This window comes from Mesocricetus auratus, unplaced genomic scaffold (assembly GCF_017639785.1).
Source record: "Mesocricetus auratus isolate SY011 unplaced genomic scaffold, BCM_Maur_2.0 Super-Scaffold_100006, whole genome shotgun sequence".
NCBI lineage: Eukaryota > Metazoa > Chordata > Mammalia > Rodentia > Cricetidae > Mesocricetus > Mesocricetus auratus.
The window spans coordinates 101,354,700-101,381,940 of record NW_024429190.1 but is presented as its reverse complement, the minus strand read 5'-3'; the positions used below and the strand labels follow the sequence as shown (position 1 = coordinate 101,381,940).

Here is a 27,241-nt window from a genome sequence, read left to right as displayed (position 1 = left end):
GAAACACTGGACCAAAGCAAGACTGAAAACCAGATGGGCAAACTCCAAACTCTGCACCTCCAAGTCTGATGTTGAAACGCTCTTCAGATCTCCAACTCCGTTCAACTTTGTTGACGTCAACACATTTCTTTCCCTCGAGCTAGGCCCACCCCCCTGTTACCAGCTCTCCTAGGCAGGTATCCCGTGGCTCTGGCATCTCTAATATGTTGGGGTCTCCAAGGCAACCCATGATTCATCTTCACAGCTTCATACGATGACCTCTCTAGGCCTCCAATCAGGGACACCCCTCACACATGTCTGGCCTCAGCAGCTTTCCTTAACCATGGGGGCAAATTCCATAGCCTGCTCCTTCTATCCTTACCTCTAACCCGGAACCACGTGGCCAAAGCTGCCAGGCTCTGCTGCTTACTGGGGCGAGAACATGGTCCCCTCATTCAATTACATCTTCACCAGCTTTCTGTTCTTCACTGCCTAGCCTTGGCTGTCATGAAACTCGCTCTGTAGACCAGGCTGGCCTCAAACTCAGACATCTGCCAGCCTCTGCCTTCCCAGTGCTGGGATTAAAGGTGTGCCCCACCACACCTGACTCTAAACTTTTCTTCAGTTCCTTTTCACAAGTTGGAAACAGCTGGTTGGGATCTTGTCCTGAGGTTACCACTGCCTTTATTCCATTTCTTAATCTGTTTTTCTCCTTGACCACAGAATTTAGGTCCATTCCACTTCCTGGTGCTCTTTTCCTCCTCAAAGTTTTCATTTTGTGGTTTACCCTGTTCAGCTTGCACCTTTTTTGTTTTGTTTTGTTTTTTGTTTTTTGAGACAGGATCTCTCTGTATTGTTTTGGAGGCTGTCCTGGCACTCACTCTATAGACAAGGCTGGCCTTAAACTCACAGAGATCCACCTGCCTCTGCCTCCCGAGTGCTGGGATTAAAGGCGTGTGCCACCAACGCCCGGCACAGCTTGCACCTTTTCGTTATAAATCTTCATTAGAGTTTCCACTAAAAACCACACAACAGAGTCTGTACTAGGATGTTTTGAGAGCTCCTCTGCCAATGGAATTAATCTAAAGGCCTTCACTTTAACCTCAGGCAGACCCCGAACAAGGGCAAAGGGGAACCACTTTCTTCAAAATATCACAAGAACAATCTCTAGGCAGCATACTAAAGTTCTCCTCTGAAACCTGTGAGTACCTCACAGTTCATCAGATCACACTCAGCACCACTGTCTCCCATGCTCCTACTAGTATGGCCCATTAGGCAACACTTAAAATGTTCAACAGTTTTTCTTTTCCTTTTTATTTATACTGTGCTGTAGCGAATGGTTCGGTTACGATGCTTTGGGGCTACAACACCTCACATGATCCGGGCGAAGGGCTAAGGATGTAAATGAGGACAAAGACAGCGGCTCATTCTTGCCAGGAGAATGGTGTTTATTGTAACAAGAGCAGAGCGTTAAATGCCAGTGGCAGGCGTGGTGGAAAACTACCAAGGTCGACCAAGGTCAGGAGCTCAGGTACCCAGGGCCCTCCAGCAAAGGAGAGGGGGACAACAGGAACTTGAATTTAGACAATAAGGATGGGCAGAAAACAGGGACTTGCATTCAGACTGTACTGGGAGGAGAGGGCAAGAGGCGTTTTTGCTAGAAGCTCCCAGTGACAAGCTGGTGAGCAGACCCCATGGGGGAGGGGTGCAACAGTGTGTCTTTCACAGCATTCATCCTGATGCCATTCATTTCCCTGTCCCTCACATCTGCCCTCTGCCCTGCAAACCCTCCCCCCCAATAAAACGAACCAAAAAAAGGAAAACATTTTAAATCTCATCATGGAAACCGCAGTGTGACACAGGGAGTCATGCAGTAAATGTCCATTTATCTTTATTTGCAAGTGTCCATTGCAGAGTCACTGGGCTGGTTCGAGGTCTCTGGTTTCTGCTGCTACACTCCCTATGGGGGTCAATTACAATTCAAAGTACCACACCCTCATAGAAGGAGTGGGTAGGGAGGATCATGTGACCCTTACCTGAGTATCCACTCACCCCTCTCGACCAATTATATTCAGTGCTGCTGTAATTTACACCAGGGCTCTGGGGAGACAAAGGCAACAAGTATTCACAGCCATGGAGAAGCCATCGTCCTTGCTGGGTGCAGACCTTCCAATATAGTTACTTTAGGCTTACCCAAGCTCCAGCCTGTAGCCCTGTAAGCAACCCTAATAAAGCTGTTTTGTTGTCGGGATTCCAGGAGGGAGGTAAGGTAACCCTTGTAAGCATTTCAACAGCGGGATGGGATTGGACAGAGATGGATTATAGCAGTCGGGAGTCACATAATACTGAGTGTTACAGCTCGGATGGAAAGGTATTCTGGCACTCGGGAGCCAAGGACCACCACAGGTCACAGTAAGCAGAGCCTCTCATAGCCCTGCTTTCAGAGAAAAGCTTCCCCAGTGTATCAGCTCTGCTCCAGCAGGAGAGGGTTTCCCCAGCAAAAAGTGTTACAGCCCTGCTCTGCTCAGCTCAGCTCAGCTCTGCTCTGCCCTGCCCAGGGTTATCTCTTCTCCGGCAAAACAAGGTCTCACCCAAACCTCATTCAAGAGATTTGTTGGGAGGGAAGAATCCAGGAACAGCCACAAGGAGAATAGTCAGTCACAGGGTTTATATAGGGATTCTTAAGGTGTGGAGTTTTTCTAGGGAGAATCCCAGGGTGGGGATTGGTCAGATTTCAATTCCTGAGCTTAGATTGGCTAGATTTCGTGCTCAGGGATTGGTTGGTTTTCCACACAGGCTTAGGGTCAGGTTTGGCTCTGGTTTCAGGGCCACAGTGTGTTTCTTTCTCTGATACTTGTCAGCCTTTTGGCTCTAGTTTTAGAGTCAGAGTGCATTTCTTTCACTGGCTCTGATTCCAGGGACAAAGTGTGTTTCTTCTGCACTGGTTTCAGGGTCAGGGTACATTTCTTTGGTTCTGGTTACAGGGCCAAAGTATTTCTTTAGCTGGTCCTTTTCCCTTATACCCTTACCACCAGCAATTTCCCCGAGGAAGTGCCATTTGAAATTGTCTTGTTTTGTTTTTAAAGATGTGATATACGTGTGTCCCCCTCCCATCTCCACTCCCCCTCCCATAACAGGGTTGGCATAACTATAGGTGTCTCCATCTGACCTGGGTGTTGGGATCCAAACTTGGCTCCTCTGGGAGAGCAACCGGTGACAATTTTGACTTGAGCCTTAAAGTATCGGCGGGGGAGTTGGCTATTCAGACCTTAGCTAGAGGCATAGGCGCAGCCGTTTAACTGCTCAGCGGTCAGTGACCCAGGCAAGTCCGTTTGCCTCTTCGTGCCCCCAGAGAGAGCTCTGTTAGTGACAGGTGAACGGATTTGGCCCACGCTGTGACTGACTGCCTGCTGCAGAATTTAAAGAACTCCAGTGCGGAAGGCTTGATGAGAGCAGGAGACGGACCTGGGCGTCCCTAGTTCTTGAAACGTTTCTGTGCTAAAATACATTTCTCCTCTAAATACGAGCCGGGGCAGTGCCATCCGTTGCTTCCTCCGTCTGTTTGGAAACCTCCCTGTGAGCCCAGGCGGGCTCCCCGAGGCCGGCGGCGACCCTGGGGGAACCGCAGACGCACCACCACCACCCGCGGAGCCCGGGAGACCGAGCGGAACGCACCCGCCAGCACGCGCCGCTCCGATTGGTCCCGCTGGCCCCGGGCGTCCAATCGGCGTAGCGTTTGTTGAGTAGCGGGAGGCGACCTGGGTACACAAGTGGCCGGAGCTAGCTGCGGGTGGCCGGCGGGGCCATGAACCTGGGGTAAGCCGGCGGGGACGCCCGGGGCTGCGGGGCTGGCTCTGCCCGCGCGCGGCGTGGCGGGCGCGGGAGCGGCGTGGCCGGGTCCCGGGGGCCAGCGCGGGCTGCGGCGTTGCAGCGCCCCGGAGGGCGGGCGGGCGAGCGAGATGCTCGGCTCGGCACAGCTGCCCTGCACCGAGCCGCCCGGGTACCCTGAGCCGGGGCGGGACCCTTTCACGAGTTCAGCGTTTTAGGGAGACCGGCCACCAAGCCCGGATGCCACCGCGCGCCCTGCGGCTGAGTTGTGAGGTGCTCGCCCGGGAGCTGAGCTTACGGAGCTGTAGAAAGGGGGGAGTCAGCAACTCGGGTTTCCTTCAAGGTGTTGGCCTCTAATGAGCGAAGTCTTAAACAGCATTTCTCCCACAGTGCTTCCTTTAGCAGACCGAGGCATTTTGATTCCTCTACCAAAGCAACGCTGGGTTTAGCTTTGCCAGTGAGACCCTTCCTAAGCCTGCTCGCCCTTGATGGCTTGGTTTGATTTTCTCTTTTTTTTGGGGGGGGCGGTTCGAGACAGGGTTCCTCTGTATTGTTTTGGAGGCTGTCCTGGAACTCGCTTGGTAGTCCAGGCTGGTCTCAAACTCACAGAGATCCGCCTGCCTCTGCCTCCCGAGTGCTGGGATTAAAGGCGTGCGCCACCAACGTCCGGCTGATTTTCTCTTCTAACATCCCCTTGCGTCCTTATTAACGTTCATGGACACAGTACCCGCCCCGCCCCGCCCCGCCCCGCCCCCAGGAAAACAATGACATATTATGCGGAATCCCTTAAGTGGAGTTTGGATGGTGACCCTGATGGACAACCTAAATTTTGCTGGTAGTGTTTATCGTTTCTTTATGCTGGTGCCTTTAAGTGTCGTATTAACCAAAGTGGATTATGCATTTATTATGGTAGTTAGGAGCAAAGAGGCGCGAAAGCAGCCTTGCATTATAGGAAATGTTCCAAATTGGGTGGAATTCTGTGCTCAAGCAGCTGTGGCTGGTGACCTTTAACTATCTCCAGACACTTCCAGCTCTCCTCAGAACGTGAAACCATTACAAAACTAATAAAACGACACATCAGTGTCTGACGCCTTGGTAAGTACTTCTGGTAGCAGCATGGAATTTTTGGTATAGAGCTACAAGTTAAGGGATGCTGTAATAACTGAATTACTTTATTCCTTACCAGTAACAAAAGTCAGGTTTGCTTTGCCTCACTGAAAAGTTACCTTTTCCTGTGTCCCCCCCCCACTTTTGGTTGAAAAATATACTTTTAAAATATTTATTTTAACTTTATGTGTATGGGCGTCATGTCTGCACATAAGACTGTGGACCACTTGGATGCCAGAGAGAGCATTACAGGTGGTTGTTAGCAGCAGTGTGTGTGTGTGGTTTGGCTCTGAAAAAATAGTGCTCTTAACTGCTGAGCCATCTCTCCAGCCTTGGAAAAATATAAAGACTTCTTTGAGGGAAGTTCAGGCCTCAGGATCAAGAATTCAAAGCCAGCCTGGCCTGTATAGTGAGTTTGAGGGCAGCCTGGGCTATATGGCTTTAGAAGAAAACAAAAAACAAAAAACCCCTGCTTTGATGGTCTTATGGTTCCTATATACATTCAAAGGAATAGGTTTCCTTTCAAAGTTCATGTAAATATTTCTGGTTGCTATTAAACTAAAACGTCAGAAACAGTTTTCTTTTATATCGCAGAGATGGTTTGAAGCTTGAAACTGAGTTACTGGATGGAAGAACCAAGCTAATACTGTCTCCATATGGTATGTTGTGTTATTGGAAGCCTAAAATGCTTAAGTTTGTATGTAGAACATGGAGTAGTTTAACAGACATTGTAATGAGGTAGTTAAATGACACTTGGAAAAAGCTTTTTCTGTTAATGCCCTTCCAATTGACATTTATCCAAGGAAAGACAGATCGTGACAGTCATTACTGCTATCACGGTTGGTCCGTAACATTTCTTTCATCTGTAAAATATTTTTGGTGTTAGCATACCTTCCTGTCTAATAAGTATGAAGGTAGAGTTTAGAGGGTTATGTACTTTGCATGTAAACAAGCTGTTATGTGAGAAAGTTAAATGTACACAGTTATGTCGTTGCTGAAGTCTTTTATTGTTATTATTTGTTAGTTTTTAAACTCAGTATAGTTTCTCAGTCTTTTCCATCAAGTAATTTGCCTGTCCCCTCTCTGCCATCTGCTTTTATCCTTCCTTGGAAAGATGACCTAACTAGAGATGACATGGCGGTTAACGCTTGAACCACCACATTGTAAAAGGGGGGATACTCAGGTGGCACCCGAGGTTAATGCGTGTGGGATAGTATTTTTATCTTAACATTGTAAACAGTACTTAATGTTTTCTTGTGTCACTGCCTTAACACGTTTTGGGTTTATAGTTTAGTAATTTTATTTTCTCTTGTAGAGCGTAAATCAAAAGTTTCTGTGAAGGTAAGTTAAGTGATTTTTGACCCTACCTGTTTCCACGAGTGAAGTGCATACTTTCATGGGTTGTATATGTTGAGGCAGGGTCTCCCAGTTGGACCCAGAGCTTGCCAGTACAGGTAGTGAAGCTGGATGGACAGCTTTCTCTGGAGGACTTCCTGTCTCTGCTATCTGAGCGCTGGAATTAGAGGTGGGCCTGCCTTCGTATGCACGCGACGTTCATGTGTGCTCTGGGCATCCAAACGCTGTTCCTCACAATTCCATGGCAAGCGTTGTAACCACTGGGCCATCTCCCCAACCAGAACTTGTCTTTATAGAAGTACTGATAGAACTTGGTTAAAAAAAAAAAGAGCAGTATACTATAAAAAAAGGTGTTTTATGACATAATCTCATCTAGCTCCTGAAAATGATTTGGGGTCGGCTGCTTTTCTTGCTCAGTAACCTGAACACAACTGAATCTTAATGGTGAAGTCTAACTTTTTCTTTTTCTTTCTTTTTTTTTTTGCCTCCTTTTTCTTTTTTTTGGGGGGGAGGGGGTTCAAGACAGGGTTTCTCGCCCGGCGGTGGTGGCGCACGCCTTTAATCCCAGCACTCGGGAGGCAGAGGCAGGCGGATCTCTGTGAGTTCGAGGCCAGGCTGGACCGACAGCCTCCAAAACAGAGAAACCCTGTCTCGTAAAACCAAAAAAAAAAAAAAAAAAAAAAAAAAAAAGACAGGGTTTCTCTGTGGCTTTGGAGGCTGTCCTGGAACTAGCTCTTATAGACCAAGCTGGTCTCGAACTCACAGAGATCTGCCTGCCTCTGCCTCCCGAGTGCTGGGACTAAAGGTGTGCGCCACCACCGCCCGGCCCCCTTTTATTATTCCTTTGGCATTGAGCTGTAGTGCTTAGAATTAAACTAATTGCGCCTTGACATGAGGTGCCATCACTGAGTTTTTGGAGAATGTTTTTAGAAGACCTTTTCTGGGTATCACTTCCGGCACAACTGGAATATGGCAAATAATACTAGTTACTGGGCTCTGGCTGCTAGCAGAGATTTTCAGCCGCTTCGAAGCTCCGGCATGGCCTAGAGCTCCGCTCCGGCTTTATTCGTGGTCTTCAGGAGAGGCAAACAGTTAGAAAGCTCCGCCCTTGTTTTCTAGAAGTGTGCAGGCCAGGTAAACGATATAGTGCAAGAAGTGAAATAGATCTGGAGACCTCGAGCCGGGCGTTGGTGGTGCACAGCCTTTAATCCCAGCACTCGGGAGGCAGAGGCAGGCGGATCTCTGTGAGTTCGAGGCCAGCCTGGTCTACAAAGTGAGTTCCAGGACAGCCTCCAAAGCTACAAAGAAACTCTGTCTTGAAAAACCAAAAAAAAAAAAAAAAAAAAGACCCAGAGACCTCGAAGGTGCAAACACTGGAGAGCAGTGCCTGCCGACGTACAACCCAGAGGTGACTCAGTCATGAGGTAGTTCTGCAGTTAGAAGTTCAGAGATGATGAGTTAGTTAGAGAAGTTGGGAAGTGAATTCCAGGCCCACAGAAAACACTACAAAATGCCAAATTATGAGAACCACGTTACTGTGGAAGATGGTGTACCTTAGGGGGGACATTTAAGACATAAAACTTAAGCCGGGCATTGGTGGTGCACGCCTTTAATCCCAGCACTCGGGAGGCAGAGGCAGGTGGATCTCTGTGAGTTCGAGGCCAGCCTGGTCTACAAAGCGAGTTTCAGGACAGCCTCGAAGACAATACAGAGAAATCCTGTCTCGAAAAACCAAAAAAAAAAAAAAAAGACACAAAACTTAGGTGGGACGTTTGAATTTATGCTCAAGGACCTTGAAGATGGTGTGACTAGTATTACTATAGGAAATCCATTAAAGACTTTTTTGTTTTAAAGAGAGCTCCGGTGGCTTTAGTAAAGGAAGGCTTCTCTGGTCTCCTGCTTCTCACCAGCCTGTTCTGGCATGCTTCTGATAGTATCAGGGTCGCCTGGGTCAGTGACAGCCAGGCTGCACACTCTGTAGCATTGCCCGCATGCTGTGCCCCGGCCAGTGTCATTGCCGCTGTGGTGACGGACACCGGTTTTAGCCACCATGGCATAGTGTTCTATCTCTTTCCTCAAGGCCGGGCAGTTGTTGGCGAGGACGACCAGCTTGGCTTTGCCCTGTCTGATCGTCTGAGAGTCTGTTTGTACCCCAGCACGTACTTCCCACTTTTCATCTCGAGCTGGAGCCTGGAGTGATGGACTCCAGGGACTTTTCCGTCTTCTCTGCGGCCACCATCTTCCCGCCTGTGGTGCGGTGCGGGACAGCCCCCAACCAAGAGCAGCCGCCAAGATGGCCAGGGAGCGAGAAAGGACTTTTTTTTTAAAGATGGGATTTCACTGTATAACTCCACTGTCTTCTGCCCCAGCCACAGGGATTATAAGCTCAGCTCAGTATAGGAGCTCTGATAGTGGAAGCAGTAGGTAGATGTGATCTAGTTTTCTACGTAGGGAAGCACAGTTCAGGTGATCGTAACAGAAAACTGGTTCCTTGTCACTTACAACAGCCGGAGGAGCACCTGGTAAAGGCACTGAACTTACATGGTAGTTACCAGGATGACAGGAGCCAAAAATGACCTTTAATACCAGTTATGGGAGTCTGCCACACTTAGCAGTTTGAATGAGATGCTAGCTTTAGAGAATTCAAGTGCCCACTGCAAAGGCTCACGAGTCAGGACAGCAGGAAGAGGGTAATCCCAGCGGTTGGGGATGACCTGGGGTGGTCGGTAGAGGCCACCTGTTTGTGATTTGATAAAGTAACTTGAAAAACTAAAATTACTTGGTTTTTTTGGGGGGGAGGGATTTTTGTTTTGTTTTGTTTTGTTTTGAGACAGGGTCTCCACACAGTCCTGGCTCTACTGGAACTTGCTATGTAGACCAAGCTGGCCTTGAACTCACAAAAATGCCTCTGCCTCTGCCTCTTGAGTGCTATAATTAAAGGCATATGCCACCACACCTGGCTCTAAAATGACTTGTTTATGTCTAGAAATGAGGGTCTAAAATCTGGCATGCCTGATTTTCTTGAACTATTGGATGATTTTCCAACTAGGCTGTATCCTTGTACAACAGTGCGTCGTAGCTGGGAAATATGGTAGTACCCTTTAGATGAGAAAAAATGCCCTTCAGGTCATGCCAGTTTCCATCTGGTCCAACTTACGGGACATACTTTAATTTGTCAGCCGTCATTTAGACAGTTTTATTGAAAAAGCGCCAGGGCTGCAGATGCTGGTATTATCCAAAACCCACAGCCAGCAGCTGGAGAGACATGTCAGCAGCTAAGAGCTCTGTCTGCTTCTGCAACATGGCAGAGGAATCCAGTGTTTCTTCTGGCCTCAGTGGGCCTAGCACACATATAATGCACCAGCATACACTCAGGCACACACACATGAAATGTGTATTTTTGAAAACAACCGAGACCTAAAGCCAGGAATACACAGGGTGAGAGGCTTGCTTAGTATGTGTGGCAGAATGCAGAATAAAGAGTGGAAAAGAAATAATTCTGGTTGGTGGTGGCGTCTAAGATTGATAAGAAATGAGCAAGCGGGGAGATGTCAGGGTGTCAAGATAATAGATCCCAGCACATGCAGACACTGCTTAGAATGGGGATGTGGGAGAGAATGAGTTACCAGCAGGAGATGATAGTCAGTATCTAGAAGTTGAAACTGAAATTGTAGAGAGCCTATAGTTGTGGGTCCTTATAGGGTCAGTAAAGATCACGGGTTACAGTACAACATCCAGGACACCGGGGAATGAGTGAGGCCCCATGGAGAGGAATATAGACGAGTATGAGCAAGTGGCTAGCCATCAAGGCAGAAGAATGACGGGATGTGAACACGGCAGTAATTAAGACAGGACTGGAGCCGGGCGGTGGTGGCGCACGCCTTTAATCCCAGCACTCGGGAGGCAGAAGCAGGCGGATCTCTGAGTTCAAGGCCAGCCTGGTCTACAAAGTGAGTTCCAGGACAGCCTCCAAAGCCACAGAGAAACCCTGTCTCAAAAAAAAAAAAAAAAAAACCAAAAAAAAAAAAAAGACAGGACTGGAACTGGAGGCTTGGTGAGCAAGAGCTACGATAGTTGAGGAATAAGGACTGGTAACCTCCAAGGTAGTATGAGTTATAAGGTAGCATGTATGAGTTACACAATTTACTGATACTCAATGCAAAGCTGGCATATAATGGAGATGACCTATAACATACAGTTTTATTTGTATTCTTTAGTATCTGGAGTTAAAATAATTTCTCATTGTTGAGTTTTTCAAGTGGAAGTCTGCAAAGGTAAACAGTATCTTATGGCTGTAGTATCTAATAGCAAAATTAAAAGTTTTAAGAGGCCTGACTTACCCCAGGTTTTAGGAATAAAGATGAGTGTTAGCTGGGTGTGGTGGTTCACACTTGTAATCTCAGAAGAGATGAGAGGATCAAGGCCATCTTAGGCTGCATAGCAATTCTGTGTCCCCAGACAAAATGATCATGTCACTTTTTTTCAGACATTGTCATACAGAATAAACTTGTGTTTTAACAGATGGAAAATAAGATCAAGATTGCAAAATGTCCTTTAAGAATAAAACAGACTGGACACGTTCTAAAATCAACACAGAATTCTCACATTGGGAATGAAAACAGTTTTCAAAAGAAGATAATTAGTTCAGAAACTTCACAGGCAAAATATGAGAAAAATAGATCGACATTTTCACCTTCTAAGGACTTATGTCAGCAGTATACAGAAAAAGACTGTCTTCATTTCCAAAAACAGTCTTCACCCGCAGCCTGTAATACACAGAAGACTATAAACGCCACAGATAAATGCCTAGTGGCTAAACAGAAGTCTTGCAAAACACAGGCCACCGAAAACATGGACAGCAGCATGGTGTGTCTAACACAAGACCAACTACGGCAGATTTTGATGAGTGTAAACCAAGGAAATGGGCCTGTGCCCCTAACTGAAAATGGAAAGGAGGAAACAAGTAAGATTTTTCTTAAACTTTGTTAACTATTAGTTTTCCCAGAATGTGCTTTTGAATTTCAGATTTATTGGCTGCTTTTGTGACTGTCTCTTGAAATCTGACTTAACATGCAGTAATCCTTTTTTTTTTTTTTTGGTGAGGGCATGGTTGAGGCAGAGTTTCTCAGTGTAGCCCTGGCCTGGAACTCACTCTGTAGACCAGGCTGGCCTCGGAACTCACAGAGGTCCGCCTGCCTCTGCTTCCCGAGTGCTGGGACTAAAGGCCTGTGCTACCACCACCTGGCACGTGCAGTAATTTTAAGTTCTTATTCACATTAGGCTGTTTCTCATATATAAAATATGTAAAACTGCTTTATAGTTTTGCCATATCTTAAGATTAATGCTCAATTTTTTGTGACAGGGTCTCTCAATGTAGTTATGGCTATCCTGGAGTTTTGTACATAGACCAGTCTGGCCTCAAACTCACAGAGATCCATCTGGCTCTGCCTCCTGAGTGCCGGGATTAAAAGCATTTGCTACTCTGCCTGGCCTAAAAGTAATCTTAAAGTAGCTGGTTTTGGGCTGCAGAGATGGGTCAACAGTTAAAGTATTTATGTAAGCCTGCTGTGGGTTCAGCCCTGTAATCCCTGTGTTCAGCAGACCGAGGCAGGAGTACACACACCGAGGCAACTTTGAGCTACATGCTACATAGTGGGATCCTTTTCAAAAAACAAATTACATGCAAGACACCTTGCTGTGACAACTTGAACTTCTGAAATACGTTCTTCTGGTTGCTGTGTGTGCTTCCTGTCTCCCCTCCATCCACGCTAGGGTTGGCTGTGCTAGGCTTTGATCAGTGTAAATCAGATTTACCGATAGTAGAGTATTATAGGCTTTCTGTTTCACCTGTCAGGGTTATGTTTTAAAAACCTAAATTCAGCTTTGAGCTAAGAAATTGTGACTATGAAAGTACTTGGAATGACAAAATATTAAGTATAGTGAAAGGAAAATAAAATGACCCTGACCATGGGTGCTGGATAACTTCTGTGTGCACCCACGCGTCCATAGCAGAGTTCCTTCTCCCAGTCAATATTATTTGTAAGATAAAGGAAGTTGGCTTTCTTTAGGCTAGAATTGCAGCGGAGAACTGTATCTCATTGCTAGGTATAGTGAGAGTTAGTATCAGTAGAGTTAAGACATTTTACTTCATCGTGGGGTAACTTACATTTCAGATGCTCCCTCCTCGGGAGGAATCACAACAACATTTAAGCTAGGGTATGAGCCTTCTAGACAACACTAGGTTTATTATGGTGGCTGGGGCACATAGACCACAGTTCACAGAAAACTTCCACGGGTAAGGAAGCAAAACAAGATCATGGGTGTTTTGTTTTGTTTTTAATAAATTTATTTACTCATTTATTTTTCATCCTGGCCAATGTTTGCCCTCCCTCCTCTCCTCCCAATCTCTCCCGCCATCCCCTCTCTGTTTCCACCCCAATCCATTCCTCCTCCATTTATTAAAATATTTGCATTTGCCTCTTTATGTTGTGATTTATGTTATAATTACATGTAATTACAAATTACATGTAATTTTAAAGCTATAACTTTTTTTGGCAAGAGTAAATGGAGGTTTTGTTTTGTTTTGTCAAATAGATCTCACGTAACCAGGCTGGCTTCAAACTCAGTACACAGCTGAAGGCCTGAACTTCTGTCTTTCTGCCTCTGTCTCCTGAGGCCCGACACACAGGTATGCACCACTGACTGGTTCATGCAGGGCTACGCATGGAATATACTGGGTTGGCATACGAGGCAAGCATTTTATGTATTCTAGGCAAGCTTAGTGGTATTCCCGTCCCTGATTTTTCTGTTTTTGCTTGTTTTCTTTTTTATTTGATGTAAAAAGTTGTATGACTGTGGCCAGGAGTGAGCTATTTAATTTCTGGGCCACAATTTTTCTCTTTAGAGTAAGATCTCATGTCAGTTAGGCTGGCCTCAGTCTACCCTGACTCGAAACGGATACTATCAGTCTGTTTTTGTTGTTTGTTTTACCAACAACGCTGCTGTTGTGCCCAGGGTGGTCTTGAACTCCTCCCAATCTTCCCACCCTTCTGTCCCACGTGCCCAGACTCTGGTTTACACTGCGGGCTGGCTTATGTGGCGCTGGGGGTTATCCTAAGACTGTGTTCTTGTGAGGGAGGCGCTCTACCGACTGGGCTGCACTCCAGCCTGTTGGGTTTTGTTTGTGAGACATCCTCATGTGGCTGAGGCAGCCTTTAACTCCTGATTATCTTGCTCTGTCTGCTGAGTGCCTTGATTGCCCAAGAGTCAGGGTCTCACTGTGTAGCCCAGGCTGGCCTGAACACAGAGATTGGCTTGCCTTTGCCTCCTGAGTGCTGGGACTAAAGGTTTGTACCTCTGTACATCCCTATTTATTTATTTGTTTGTTTTGAGGTGCGGTCTCACTCTGTGTCCTAGGCTGGCCAAGGACTTGGTATTTTGTCCTCAAATTCAGAATGATCCTTTTGCCCCAGCTTCCTGAGTTTATCTGGGGGTTATGCCTGCTAAGACTTTTCTTTCAACACTATAGGCATGTGTTCGGATGAGGTGTTATAGATAGTGTGATTTTAAAACATGCATTTTACTTCCTAGGTCAAGATAGTTTACATTTAATCAATATTCCTAGCCAGCCAAAGGATGTGAATGTGCAGAAAACGGAGGCTGTTTCATCTGTCTCAGATGGAAATAAGTATGTCTTCAGTAGAACTCAAGAGGCTTTTCAACAGTGTGAGCAGAAAATTGCCATGTATGTGACTCCTATGTGTTTCTGGGGTATCTGGAGAATATGTCTTTGCTTGCCCGTTGCATGTGAAGTGCTCTGAAGACTTAGCTATTTATGTAGTGGAAACATAATGATAAGGCTCCTGGCTTTCGTGTCTGTGTTTTCTCCTAGAAAAAATGAGTGGAAGCCAGCTGATATATTCAGTACTCTGGGGGAACGGGAGCGCGACAGAAGTTTGTTGGAAGCAAGAAGAGCGCAGTGGAAAAAAGAGCTAGGTAATCTATGTGCTTCCCCGTACAGGTCTGTTGGCTCGTGGAGAGCTTGGTTATCTTTCAGCGTGCTACCAACATCTTCCAGATGTTGCAGTGTGTACATCTGCAGTTTTCAGTGTGTTACATCTTCCAGATGTTGCAGTATGTACACCTGCAGTTTTCAGCGTGTTACTAACATCTTCCAGATGTTGCAGTGTGTACACCTGCAGTGTTACTAACATCTTCCAGATGTTGCAGTGTGTACATCTGCAGTTTTCAGTGTGTTACTAACATCTTCCAGATGTTGCAGTGTGTACATCTGCAGTTTTACTAACATCCTCCAGATGTTGCAGTGTGTACATCTGCAGTTTTCAGCGTGTTGCTAACATCTTCCAGATGTTGCAGTGTGCACATCTGCAGTTTTCAGCGTGTTGCTAACATCTTCCAGATGTTGCAGTGTGTACATCTGCAGTTCTCTGCAGACTCCTGAGGAGCTTTAGGGTTTCCCATCACCCTGTGTCTTTGGTGCTCTTCAGTGTCCACTAGCATCCTTCTGGAACCCTGCAAATATTCCTAAGCCTTTTCTGCTTATGTTGTTCTGTTATGGAAATCCTGTGGATTGAGGTATGACTAGTTCATTGTGTGTGGTGGGGGGTGGGAGTCAGAGAACAGTTGGTAAGGGTCAGTTCTCTTCCCTTCTTCCACTGTCTGAGTCTTGGGCTTGAACTCAGGTCGTCAGGCTTGGTGGCAGGCGCCTTTACCCAGTGAGCCATCTCACCTGCCCATAGCTTCAATTCCTATTCCAGGTTCAGCAATTAGTGAGGACTGACTAATATCCGTACTTTGTGCTAGGCCCTACACTGAAAGGCAATGCCTTTACTCAGTTTTACAGAAGAAACCAAGGTTTAGTGGGTGGAATAGCAGCTTGTCTGTTGCATAGGTAGGAAGCGGCTGAACTTGAAGTGGTCCTAAAGTTTGCTGTGCACCTTCTAAGCCTATTAGTAATAGCAGCACAGGAAGGCAGAGACGCAGAGGGCTTAGCATAGCAGTGCTCTGAGAGGTTCTCCCGTGTTCCTGACCTCTGTAATAAAAACATTCTTGCCCCTGTCTGTGCAGTGCTCTGAGAGGTTCTCCCGTGTTCCTGATCTCTGTAATAAAAACATTCTTTTTTTTTTTTTTTTTTTTTTTTTGGTTTTTTTTTCGAGACAGGGTTTCTCTGTGGCATTGGAGGCTGTCCTGGAACTCGCTCTGTAGACCAGGCTGGCCTCGAACTCACAGAGATCTGCCTGCCTCTGCCTCCCGAGTGCTGGGATTAAAGGCGTGAGCCACCAACACACGGCTAATAAAAACATTCTTACATCTGTCTGTGCTGTACTTAAGGCTGATTCTGATTCAGGGTTTTCTTTTATCCCATATCCTTCCAAGTTCCTTTTTGCCTTGTGAGTCATCTTCTCCCCAGCAAACAACTTTGATTAGCTGCTTCATTTTGTCCTCTTTAAGGTCATGATTTTTTTTTACATGATTTTTAGTTGTATACATTTTTTAAAAAGGACATTATTTACAGATGAACAGGTTGCTTTAAAGAAGAAAGAGAAAGAAGCTTCTCAAAAATGGAATAATCCTTGGAAAAACTCTGAAATAACATGTGAGAAGCTTCAAACCCTTGACCAATCTAAGGTAAGAATATCAAATTCAGTCAAGCATGCTGCTTATGTCTTTGTTATTACAAGTTTTTTTTTTTTTTTTTTTTTTTTTTTAAGACAAGGTCTCACTGCTCAGGCTGTCCTAGAGTTCACTATGTATACGAGGCTGGTCTCAAACTCACAGAGATTCACCTGCCTCTGCCCCCAGAGTAACAGTATTAAAGATGTGTACCACCATGCCTGATCTTTATTACAATTTAAAAAATGTTCAAACTATAGAACCTCCTTTGACGATTTGGGTTCTTTTGAGGCAGGGTTTTGCTATGTAGCTCTGGCTGGCTTCAACCTTAGGACATTTCTCCTGCCTCGGCCGCTTTGTGCTAGGATCCAGGCGTATGCCATCACGCCCATCTTATTTTTAGTGCTCATTGACTGAAAATGAAAAACTGCTTGTCTTAGGTGTGGTGTGGTGCTTAATTTAGCCATGGCCAAACCGAGCTTTCTCAGCTTCCATGTGCAGTTTGCAAGTTGCCTTGCTGATGGGGTTTTTTGTTGTTTCTTTTTGTTTGTTTGTTTTTCGAGACGGGGTTTCTCTGTATTGTTTTGGAGACTGTCCCGGAACTCGTTCGATAGACCAGGCTGGCCTCAAACTCACAGAGTTTGCCTGCCTGCCTCTGCCTCCCAAGTGCTGGGATTAAAGGTGTGCGCCACCAGCACCTGGCTCTTGCTGATCTTTATTGGTGTTTAATTTTAGGTAAAGACATAGTTTGTCTTCCTTTCTCTCCCTTTCCTTCTGTTTCTTCAAACATTCTGTCACAGGTCTCTAGACAGATTATGGCTGTCCAGGTTGATGGGTGGCTGCTACTTAGAGCTAGTCAGTCATTAGATGGTGAGTTCTAAGTATTAGTACTTTGGATTTTCCTTCGAAGGAATGATTCTGGGTCTCCTTCTTTTAATTGCTAATTAGACTTCTTTCTATTACTTCTCAAGTGTGTGTGTGTACAGGGTTAAACTTGGGTCATCAGGTTAGGCAAATGTCCTTACTCGCTTAGCCATCTCACTGGGGCGATCAGTTTGTACACTGGTAATATTAAAGTCACAAGTTATTAAAAAGTCTTTAATATGTGACTTAGGATCTCTGTTACCACAACGAAAACACCATAGCCAAAAAGCAAGTTGGGGAGGAAAGGGCTTATTTGGCTTACACTCTGCATTGTAATTTATCACTGAAGGGACCCAGAACAAGACCTCAACCAGGGCAGGAACCTGGAGGCAGGAGCTGATGCAGAGGCCATGGAGGGTGCTGCTTACTGGCTTGTTCCCCATGACTTTCTTAGCTTGCTTTCTTATAGAACCCGGGACACCAGGCTAGGGATGGCACCACGCATAATGGACTGGGCCCTCTCCTATGAATCACTAATTAAGAAGATGCCACTGCTCATGGTAGCACATACCTTTAATCCCAGCACTTGGGAGGTAGAGGCAAAAGTGAATCTAAGTTTGAGGCCAGCCAGGGCTGTTACACAGTGAAACCCTGTCTCAAAAAAACCAAAAGAAAGAAAAAAAAGAAAAGAAAGGAAAATGCCCTACAGCTGGATCTTAGAGGGGCATATTCCTGATTGAGGCTTCTCCTTTCAGATAACTATCATGTGTCACATTGACATAACACTCTGTGGCGCAGCATGTAAGCTCCTCAAAAGACTGGCATGCATTGGAAGGATGTAGTCTATGCGCATTAAAAAAGAAAGAGGACATTCAGAGCAACTAGTGCTGGAGAGAGAGCCCGGTGGGTAAGAGTACATACTGCTCTTAAAGAGGACTGAGGAGAACAGGATGTGCTCGCTCCTAGTCACAAGCTGGTCAGCAGCCCCTATGGGGGATGGGTCCAACGCTGAGGTCAGTCCCAGCATCTATCCTGGGTAGCTCACCATGCCTGTAACTCAGCCCCAGGACATCTCACACCCTGTTTTGAACTCTGGGAACCTGCACCCGTGCACACACCTACATATACAGAGAGAATGTTCAGCATTTGTCTTTCTGTGTCCGGGTATATTTTCTAGTTCATCCATTTACCTGCACATTCCATGACTCAGTATTTCTTTTTCTTTCCTTTTTTTTTAAATGGCTGAATTGTGTTGCATTTCATTATGTACATATACCATATTTCATTGTCCATCAGTCAAAGGCCATATAGGTTGTTTGTATTTCCTGGCTATGTGAGCATTATTGAGCAAGTACTTGTAAAGTAGGATGAATTTTAGTTGTTCCACTGTTTTTATTCTTGGAAAATCTACTCAGTCACCAGAATATTCTTTCCACAATTTGCATTTTTATAGTCTGTTTTAAATGAAGAATCAATTAAAACATTTTCTTTCTGTGTTTAGATGTTTTACACCATCTACCAGTATATTTAAAATTCAACTCTGAGGGTCAGAGCGTTTCTCCTTAATAGGACAATCAGATTCCTTGCTTGACAGCATTGCTTCCCCTAGGGATAAACGCCTTCCTTACTGGGTTAGGCCTGTGTGGTAAGATTTATACTGTCGGGGTCTGACTTTAGTTGGTTATCCTCTTGTTCAGGAAGCAGGGCTGCCGGAGTATTCTTGCAGCACTGTCAAACAGGAGCAGCAGAGAAAATGGATTGAAGACTTGAGTAAACAAGTAGAAGATGACCAGCAAAGGAAAACAGAGGAAAAAATGATATATTCCAAGGTAACTCAGGAAGTTATGGCTTCAATGGAAGTAAGATTTCAAGTCTTTAGCCACATAAACTTATAAATATTCTGAAATTGTTTGACAAATTAAACATTTATCCTTATGAAACTGTTTTCATAGCATCTCTGTGTGATTTTACATAGCTTTTTAAAACTTTAGAAATGAATTTTTTAAAAAATTCTCAAGATAGTTATCTAATTACATAAAGAATCAAAGAATATAATTTTGTTAGTTTTGATGATGCGTATACTACCTGTTTTCTTTACATATATGCCCGCACCACGTGTATACAGTGCCCAAGGAGGCCAGAAGAGAGTTAGGATCCTCTGGAACTAGAGGACCAGGCAGCTGCTGGCTGCCGTGTGGGTGCTGGGAACCGAACCCTGGTTTCTTCTTGGAAGGGCAGCTATCTCCCCAGCTGATCAGTGTTTGTCATTTACAGTTTTGTAAGGGAGTAGTTGAAAAGTTCTGATTGTTTCTTATTTGTCCCTGTTAGGGTGAGGAACATGACAGATGGGCAATGCATTTTGATTCGTTAAAGAGTCTTCCTGGGTCTCAGTCTCGGCTGTCCTGTCAGTTAACACAGCAACACCCGGAGTCCTTTTGTGTCTCTCCTGACACTCAGGAGCTGGCCGATGTCAACAGCATTTACACACCTCTGCCTGGCATCCGGGTGGAACCTTCCGAGGAGGAACAGAGAGCCAAACCCGTTCCGGATGTGGCTGCATCACACAGTCAGAAAACAAAGTAAGTTTACGTTACACGTTCAGTCCTTTAGAAAGTGTGTTTGACTTGGACTGTCACTATGTCCAGTTTGTTTTAGTTTCACATTTTTCTCTGAAATAGAAATGATGAGCAGATAACCTTTGTGGCGTTTTGAATATGCTTCACAGCTTTCTCCGTTCTATGACTGCACTCTTGGACCCAGCACAGATTGAAGAGCGGGAAAGACGCCGGTACAAGCAATTAGAACATCAGGTATCACTGTAAAACACTCCCTGTTTCCATACTGTGCCTCACACTGTAAAACATTGTTCCTTAGTAAGTCATGATGGCCAACATATACCTACGTAAATAGAAAATTGATTTTTTCCCCCTGAGATGAGCTTTAATGTAGTTTATGCTGGTCTTGAATTTGCTGTGTAGCCAAGGCTGGTCTTGAATTCTTGATCTTCTATCTCCACCCCCCAGATTCCAGTATTACAGGCATATGCCACCACACACAGCTGGAAATTCCGATATAAAATTTCAACTTGGGTCTAACTATATCCTGCTGTAAATCCAGTCTCTTAACACAACTGGCATCGTTGTTGTAATTTAAAAGCAGTGTGAGAGGGAAAGATACCATGGGGAAGAGCTCATGTGGAGCGCTTTATTAGGGGAAAGGGAATGGGGAATAGCTGGAGGGGGGACTGGCCTCTGGGTACGGGAGCAGCAGGAGAGAGGCGGGGCATGGGGGCAGAGAGACGGGCAGAGAAGCAGAGAGAGAGAGAAAGAAGATGGGAGGTGGGCAGGGCCCTTTTAAAAGGGAACATGGTGAATGTGCACAGGTGGTGCTCTTAGTGACTGCAGCTGAGAGTGTGTCCTGTCAGAACCCCAAGAACAGGCCAGGACAGATGCCTGAATACTAACAATCCATATTAGAATTAAGCTTGAGCTGAAGTCCAGACAATATTATTGCCATGTTGCCTACTTCTGGTGGGGCCATTAAGTGAGAATGTTGTATAGATGACTTTGTACTATTATTAAATATTGGCTACTTCCACAGAGTTCTGTTCAGGTCTTTGAAAGAAAAATGCAAAAAAAAAACCATCAAAGTAATCTAGTAGGTAATATAGGGCTGAGATTAAACTCTTTATTAGGCTGACGTAGAGGGACAGTGGTCTGAGTGGCTTTTGTGGTTCTCTTTACTCTGAAGGGTTTGTGTGTTGAAATAAGCCCTTGCCATGTTGCTAAGATGTGGCTCAGACATTTTCTTAGTCTTCTGAGTAACAGGTGCGACAGGTAGGCACTCAGCCCACAGTACTGATCCCAGCACAGGTAGGCACTCAGCACACAGTACTGATCCCAGCACAGAGAGGCACTCAGCACACAGTACTGATCCCAGCACAGAGAGGCACTCAGCACACAGTACTGATCCCAGCACAGAGAGGCACTCAGCACACAGTACTGTTCCCAGCACAGAGAGGCACTCAGCACACAGTACTGATCCCAGCACAGAGAGGCACTCAGCACACAGTACTGATCCCAGCACAGAGAGGCACTCAGCACACAGTACTGTGTCCAGCACAGAGAGGAACTCAGCACACAGCGCTGTGCCCAGGTTCAGCAATTCTTTTAAACAATTTGTGAGTAATTTGGCCCAGTTAATTTTCTTTTGTGAGCTCGGTGAAAAGCTGAACCATCTCCCATCTATCAGTCAATGTGGTGAGCACTTGAGGTAATCTCTTTAGTTGATTCTTTTTGTGATACACATGCTTTGCAAGTACAGTTCTCCTCCTACTCCATTGTGTGTAACTGACAACTGTATTCTCCTCAGAACCAGCGCTAGGTGGGTTTTTGCTTGGGGCAGTAACTTGTGATTCCTTCCGACTAGAAAGCAGTCATGGCTCAGGTGGAGGAGAACCGCAGGAAGAAGCGGCTGGAAGAAGAACGACGAAAGAAGGAAGAGCAGGAGGAGGAGCAGCGCCTGGCCCGGGAACGGGAGGAGATGCAGAGGCAGTATGCGGAGGACACGCGTAAGCAGAAGCAGAAAGAAGTAGGTGCTTTATCGTGAAAGTCACCTAGAGGCTAGGTGTCGGCACGTTTTGAATTGGGCAGTTCACGTGCGGAGACACTACAGCCAAGGAAAGGGAGACTTGGCGGGGCCACACCCTCATTGGTCCAGATCTCAGATGCCGCACGCTTGGTCTGTTAGTGGGAGACGGTCAGGGTGAATGCAACACCAAGCTTTGTTATGATCAGGAGTAGATACATACAGCCTACTAATAATTCTAGGTATTGGGCCCACAGGATGGCTCAGCAGGTAAGGGGTGTTGGTAACCAGTACCTAGAACCCATGTTCCAGAGGAGGATTTGAAAAGCTGACTTCTTGAGTTCCCAGGACAGGCTCCAAAACAATAGAGAAACCCTGTCTCGAAAAAACCAAAAAAACAAAAAGAAAAAGAAAAGAAAAGCTGACTTCTGACCCCCGCAGACACACTGTGGTACAACATTACCACCTCCCCACCCCTAAGTGAATCCAAAGTAATAATGATTCCAGATACTGAGTAATGACTGGCTGGTATTTCTGATGAAATCCTTGGCTTCCATTGGGCTCACTAATAGACTTTACAAAAGTTGGTATCTTCTTGTCAGCAAAACCCTCCGTTACTGCCTCATACAGGGCAGGTGGGGGCAGGTGGGGTGGTTCAAATGCCGTGTGAGCTGAGCTGACAGAACAGATTGCCTGGTGCTGTTTCAGTTGTCAGCTTTAAAACAGCAAGTCTGTACTTCCTTGCCGGTTTGACTTGGTGTCTTTCAAAAATGGCATCTGGAAAGGTATGGTCTACACTTCAGTTCCACTGAGTAGATGGAGATAGCTGGCATAGTGGTGGTGAACACCTGTAATCCTAACATTTGGGAGTTAAGGGCAGCCTGGTCTACACAGTGAGACCCTGTCTAATAGCAAGAAAAAACACGTTAGAACTGTAATCTCTAAAAGGCCCTATTGACTGTTAGATAGGGAAAGATTGAGCGTTTGTACTGGATGAGAACAGTCACTTACTTACTTCATTGAATGTGCTTGGTAATTATTTTACTGTGTTTGTCAACCTTGATAGGAAATGATGACACTAAAGACGAATGAGCTATTCCACACAATGCAGCGAGCTCAGGAGTTGGCACAGAGACTGAAACAGGAGCAGAGGATCCGAGAACTGACTCAGAAAGGCCATGATGCCTCCAGGCTGATTAAAAATCTTGGCTGTAAGTGATTAATCAGAATTTTATTTATAGTTCTGGTTTTGAAGATAGTTTTTAAATACCTCTCTACTTTAAATCCTTAGGAACACACATTAACTAGATATTCTTAAAGGAACAGAAGCTTTTCACCCAAGCCATCTTCAATAATGTCAAAAGCTGCCCTGAAACATTACACGTTGCAGTATCTTTTTCACAGAAATTTTCACAGTAATCCTGACATAGGTACAATGTGTACTTTAATATTCATTCTTTGAAATCCAGGAAAGGCTAAGAATATAGGTAGATTTTAATAATGAATTTAGGCTGCACTGTAAGTCTAGCCTTTCAGAATTGTTCCTAGAGCTTATGGTGATTAAGTCACAAAGTCTCTCGCCATTACTGCACGCTTGTCTTTCAGCGCAAGGCGCATGCGCAGGGCCTGGGTGTGCTAGGCAGACACTGTTGACAGCTGTATCCCTAACCCCACACGGAGTCTGTTAGTATTCCCCGTGTCATTTTAAGGTCTGTTTCTCACTGCCATTTGACACAGCACAAACGGATTACAAGGCATCCACTAACATTTCCAGTTCAAGAAGAGGTGCTGAGGAGGCTGCTGATGAAACAAGCGTGGCTACCATTTCCCCTGCCTCTCCCAAGAAGGATGCTGGCGTGCAGACAGGTATTCATGTAAAGTGTTTCATGTTCTGTTTCATTTTTAAAGTGAAGACATCTGAGGGTTTTTGTCTTTGCAACAAGGGCTCTTGTAGCCAAGGGTGGCCTACAACTAATTCCTGCCCCGACCTGCGGAACACTGGGATCACAGGCATGGAGGACCATGCTCCTTTTACTGTGACACTGGGGACTGAGCCCAGGATAGTGCATGCTAGGCAAGTGCTTTACCAAACTAAGCTATGTCTCTGCCTAGAAATTTGAGGTTCTTTTGTTTTTCTTTTGTTTGTTTGTTTTGGTTTGGTTTTTCGAGACAGGGTTTCCCTGTGGCTTTGGAGCCTGTCCTGGAACTCGCTCAGTAGACCAGGCTGCCTCTGCCTCCCGAGTGCTGGGATTAAAGGCGTGCGCCACCAACGCCTGGCCGAAATTTGAGGTTCTTAACAAAATAAAGGGATCTCTTTTAGTTTTGGATTGAGATCTAACATAACAAAATTGAAGTCCTCCCCCCCCTTTTTTTTGTAGTTCTAGGGAAGCACTCGAACAGTTAGCTAAATATCTAGCCCAAATCTTACCCATTTGATGCTATTTGTTGCATAGGAACCCACTATGAGACCAGGCTGGCTTGGAGCTCTCAGAAATCTTACTGCCTCTCCATCCCAGTTCAACTATTAAAGACAACATGCCCACCTGTTGTTCTTAACATGAACATACTTGTGCAGTTTACCATCACAATTTTAGAACTGTTTCAGTATTCAGATTTATTTTCCATGAAAGATGCTTTTTAAAAATATGGACTACGTCACCAGTTTTCATGTCATCCTTGCAAAGGGGCCATGCTAATCTCATTCCAGTTTTAGTGCATATGGGTTGGAGTTGAGCACAGTACTCAGTGAGTAACTCATAGTGACTCTCCTGCCCTCTCCAGCTCATTGTGTCTTAGAGTATTTGCCCGTCCTGTACTTTTCACGTAACCAGAATTAGGCTCTAAGTGCTCTTTTATGTTTGGCTTACTCTGATTTTCAGCATGATATATGGGTTTATCCATGTTGTGGATCTTATGACACACACTTCCATTTATTCCTTTGACTTCACTGTATGAATATACTGCATTTTGTTCTATGAACTTAGAACTATTATTTACTGTACCACTGAGAATAGTTACAAACTTTTGTGTAGATGTTTTCTGTTCTCTTAGGAAAGAGGAGTTACAACTTCTGAGTTATGTGATAGGTGTAGTAAGCATTTTGGGGGAGCTGCCGAATTGTCACCTATGTTAATAGCATGTAGAGGTGTTTCTATTTCTCCATGTCTTTGCCAGTACTTGGATTCGGATCTACATTACCCTAGTGACTGATTGCATGTATTTTCATGTGCTGGCTTTAAATTTTAAATAAGGTAATATCCACACTCCTGAACACTTTATAAAACGGGTTTTTAATTTAGTATGTATAGGGGTGGGTAGGATTGTGTGAGTACAGTGACCAGATCTTAACTGCTGAGCCAGGTCTTCAACCCCTAAGTTTGGAGATTTTTTTGAGGCAAGTTCCACAGAGGCATCTTTCACTCTTCAAGGAAACCTTATTTTCTCACTCCTGTGAAGTTTTTACCTTTTCTCATTTAAAACTATTATCAGTGGGCCTATCTGAAGTATTTATTTATGGCTCCTATAGTAGCTGCTAATATTAAGAGATCACATTGCCCAAGTGACTCTAACATGGTATTGTGACAGACTTTTTCTAGGGAGATGCAACATATCTCACCCAAGAAACCAGAGTAACAATTACATCAATATTCCATTGTGAGCCAGTTGAGTTTTTATTAGGGTTACTAACAGGACTATGGGTAAGGGATTACTGTTGAGGATCAGAGGTAACTTAAAAGCAGCTACATCATCAAAGAGCCCAGTCCCTAAACTACATCATCAAAGAGCCCAGTCCCTAAACTGGTGTGCACCTCTGAAAGCTGCAACCTGGAGCTCTGCACAGGACTCTCCTCTGCAGTTCTGCTGGGCAGTCTCTTTTTTTAGTGCTGGGAAGGGTTCCTCAAGAATCAAGGTTTTTCTCTCAGACATGTATCCTTTTGTTTACGTCCTGAGGCTCCAAGAGTCTTTTATGTCTTGCCATAAAGACATCACTATTTTCTGCCAGTCACTTGAGATATCAGTTCAGTATACCAGGTTACCCACAGGTCCACTGAAGGGATGGTGATAACTGGTAATAGGGCATTGTGGTATTTGTGGTACCACACCACCTAAGTGTCTATGCAGATGAACAAAATTAGGCCTATTTTATACAGTAGACTTAGCCTAAGGAAATTCTGACATGTTTCTAACATGGTTATAAAGTCTGAGAATTTTATACTACTTGAATAAGCCAGTCTGTCACTTTATTTCTTTGCTAGTGTTTGGGCTGGCCTGGAACTTCCTCCCTGGAGCTCTGTAGACCAAGCTGGCCTTGAACTTGCTCCAGTCCTCTTGCCTTGGATTTCCTAGTTGTTGGGGTGATGGGTTTGTGCACAGGGCTCTGTGTTTACATGGACCGTTTGAAACAGTCATTTCTAGACTATCAATGCAGAACGGTTACCAGCTTCTTTTAAAGCAGATTAGTAGTAGTTCTTTAATGAATAGTTTCATTTTGAGGGTTAAATTCCTAGGGATGGAAGAATGGCACAGCAGGTAAAGGGGATTGCCACCAAGGCCGAGGGTCTGGGAGTTCCATCCTTGTTCACATGGCACAAGTTGTCCTTTGCCTCCCTGTGCATGACCCACCCCCCTAAGTAAACAGATGCAACTCATCAGGTCATTAAGTATCTTTGAGAAAAGTATATTTCTACCATGTTTTTCAAATTAACCATTTGGTGTTTTTATGTAGATGACTTCAGTTTAGGAATTTTCAACAATGCACTACCACACTGTGAATCACTAACAGAGAGAGACATTAGAAACTCTTCATCTCCAGAGATTTCTGCAGAATTTAATGGACAGATTAGCACTAAAAGAGACAAGCAAGAACTAAGTATGGATAAAGGCACTAATTTAGACAAAGAAAACAGCTGGTATAACCAGTGTATTCAGTATAGAAGAACAGAGAAACAAAAACTTACGAAGAAATGTCCTAAAAAGCCTGCTTGGAATATAAATAAGCCTCTCAAACGGTATGTTCCTGCATCAGCAAAGTACCCTGTCCATCTCCAGAGGGAGAAAGAAGAAAAAAAGGTGAGACGGCAGATGGAGCTGCTTCACCTATTAGAAAAAAACCACCCTGAGAACCTCTCCCAAAATAGGCACACTTCACCAGAAGTTGCTTCATCTCACCAAGAAACAGAGTCAGAGATCAGGTTGCATCTAAGCAAAAAGGTAAGGCTCTTTTATTTCAGTACTAAGTCTGTATCAGTGTTTCTGAACTCAGTAGTTACCCAAACCCATGCTTTCAGAAGGCCGTGGCTCATCTAAGTAGGTTATAGAAAGCCATGTTAGAGGTCAGAGGATGGGACAGTCAAACTTGTTAATACATCTGTCTGTTATATAGCACCTGAACTGAGTAGCTGCATCAGAGACTGTAGTCCCCAAAAGCATGTACACATTTAAGTATAATATTCAATTTAGGAGACCAAAAAATAGGTGGTTAAAGGATATAATGTAGGCAGGATGAATGAAGAGATGAAGCTTTTTTTTTAATTGTGGACAAGTGAATAAAAACATGGTACTGAGTATTAAACCCTAAACAGGCCGGGCACACGCCTTTAATCCCAGCACTTGGGAGGCAGAGGCAGGCAGATCTCTGTAAGTTCGAGGCCAGCCTGGTCTACAAAGCGAGTTCCAGGACAGCCTCCGAAACTACACAGAGAAACCCTGTCTCCAAAAACAAACAAAAAACCCTAAACAGAGTCAGGTGTGATGGGGGTGTCTTTGAATCCCACCACTCGGGGCAGCTAGGGAGTATGAAGGCAGCCTGATCTATATAGAAGTTCTAGAAACTTTTCTTAGAAAACAACAAAAAACCTAAACAAAGCTCTGGAATGGTCATCCTAAA

The 27,241-nt window shown here is 44.9% G+C and overlaps 1 protein-coding gene and 2 pseudogenes across 5 annotated transcripts in view; 1 reads left to right on the top strand and 2 right to left on the bottom strand.

The window, feature by feature from the left end:
- Window positions 1-3,681: 3,681 nt before the first annotated feature.
- Window positions 3,682-27,241, top strand: part of Ccdc66 (coiled-coil domain containing 66) — a 28,809-nt gene continuing 5,249 nt past the window's right edge. For 3 of the 5 annotated variants that reach the window (XM_005077680.4, XM_013118806.3, XM_013118808.3), the window contains exons 1-14: window positions 3,682-3,795; window positions 5,509-5,573; window positions 6,230-6,255; window positions 10,792-11,233; window positions 13,861-14,014; window positions 14,162-14,265; window positions 15,806-15,918; window positions 18,465-18,596; window positions 19,096-19,346; window positions 19,493-19,577; window positions 21,196-21,357; window positions 22,421-22,565; window positions 23,092-23,220; window positions 26,081-26,565. In XM_005077680.4, the coding sequence (XP_005077737.2) occupies window positions 3,785-3,795; window positions 5,509-5,573; window positions 6,230-6,255; window positions 10,792-11,233; window positions 13,861-14,014; window positions 14,162-14,265; window positions 15,806-15,918; window positions 18,465-18,596; window positions 19,096-19,346; window positions 19,493-19,577; window positions 21,196-21,357; window positions 22,421-22,565; window positions 23,092-23,220; window positions 26,081-26,565 (2,304 nt within the window). In that variant the 5' untranslated portion in view covers window positions 3,682-3,784. Of the gene's footprint in view, window positions 3,796-4,556; window positions 4,903-5,508; window positions 5,574-6,229; window positions 6,256-10,791; window positions 11,234-13,860; window positions 14,015-14,161; window positions 14,266-15,805; window positions 15,919-18,464; window positions 18,597-19,095; window positions 19,347-19,492; window positions 19,578-21,195; window positions 21,358-22,420; window positions 22,566-23,091; window positions 23,221-26,080; window positions 26,566-27,241 lie in introns of those variants that run through there. The other 2 variants (XM_021231588.2, XM_021231587.2) reach the window with 2 other exon arrangements.
- On the bottom strand, window positions 8,140-8,509 carry LOC106021746 (annotated as a pseudogene).
- Window positions 23,994-24,091, bottom strand: LOC121141003 (annotated as a pseudogene).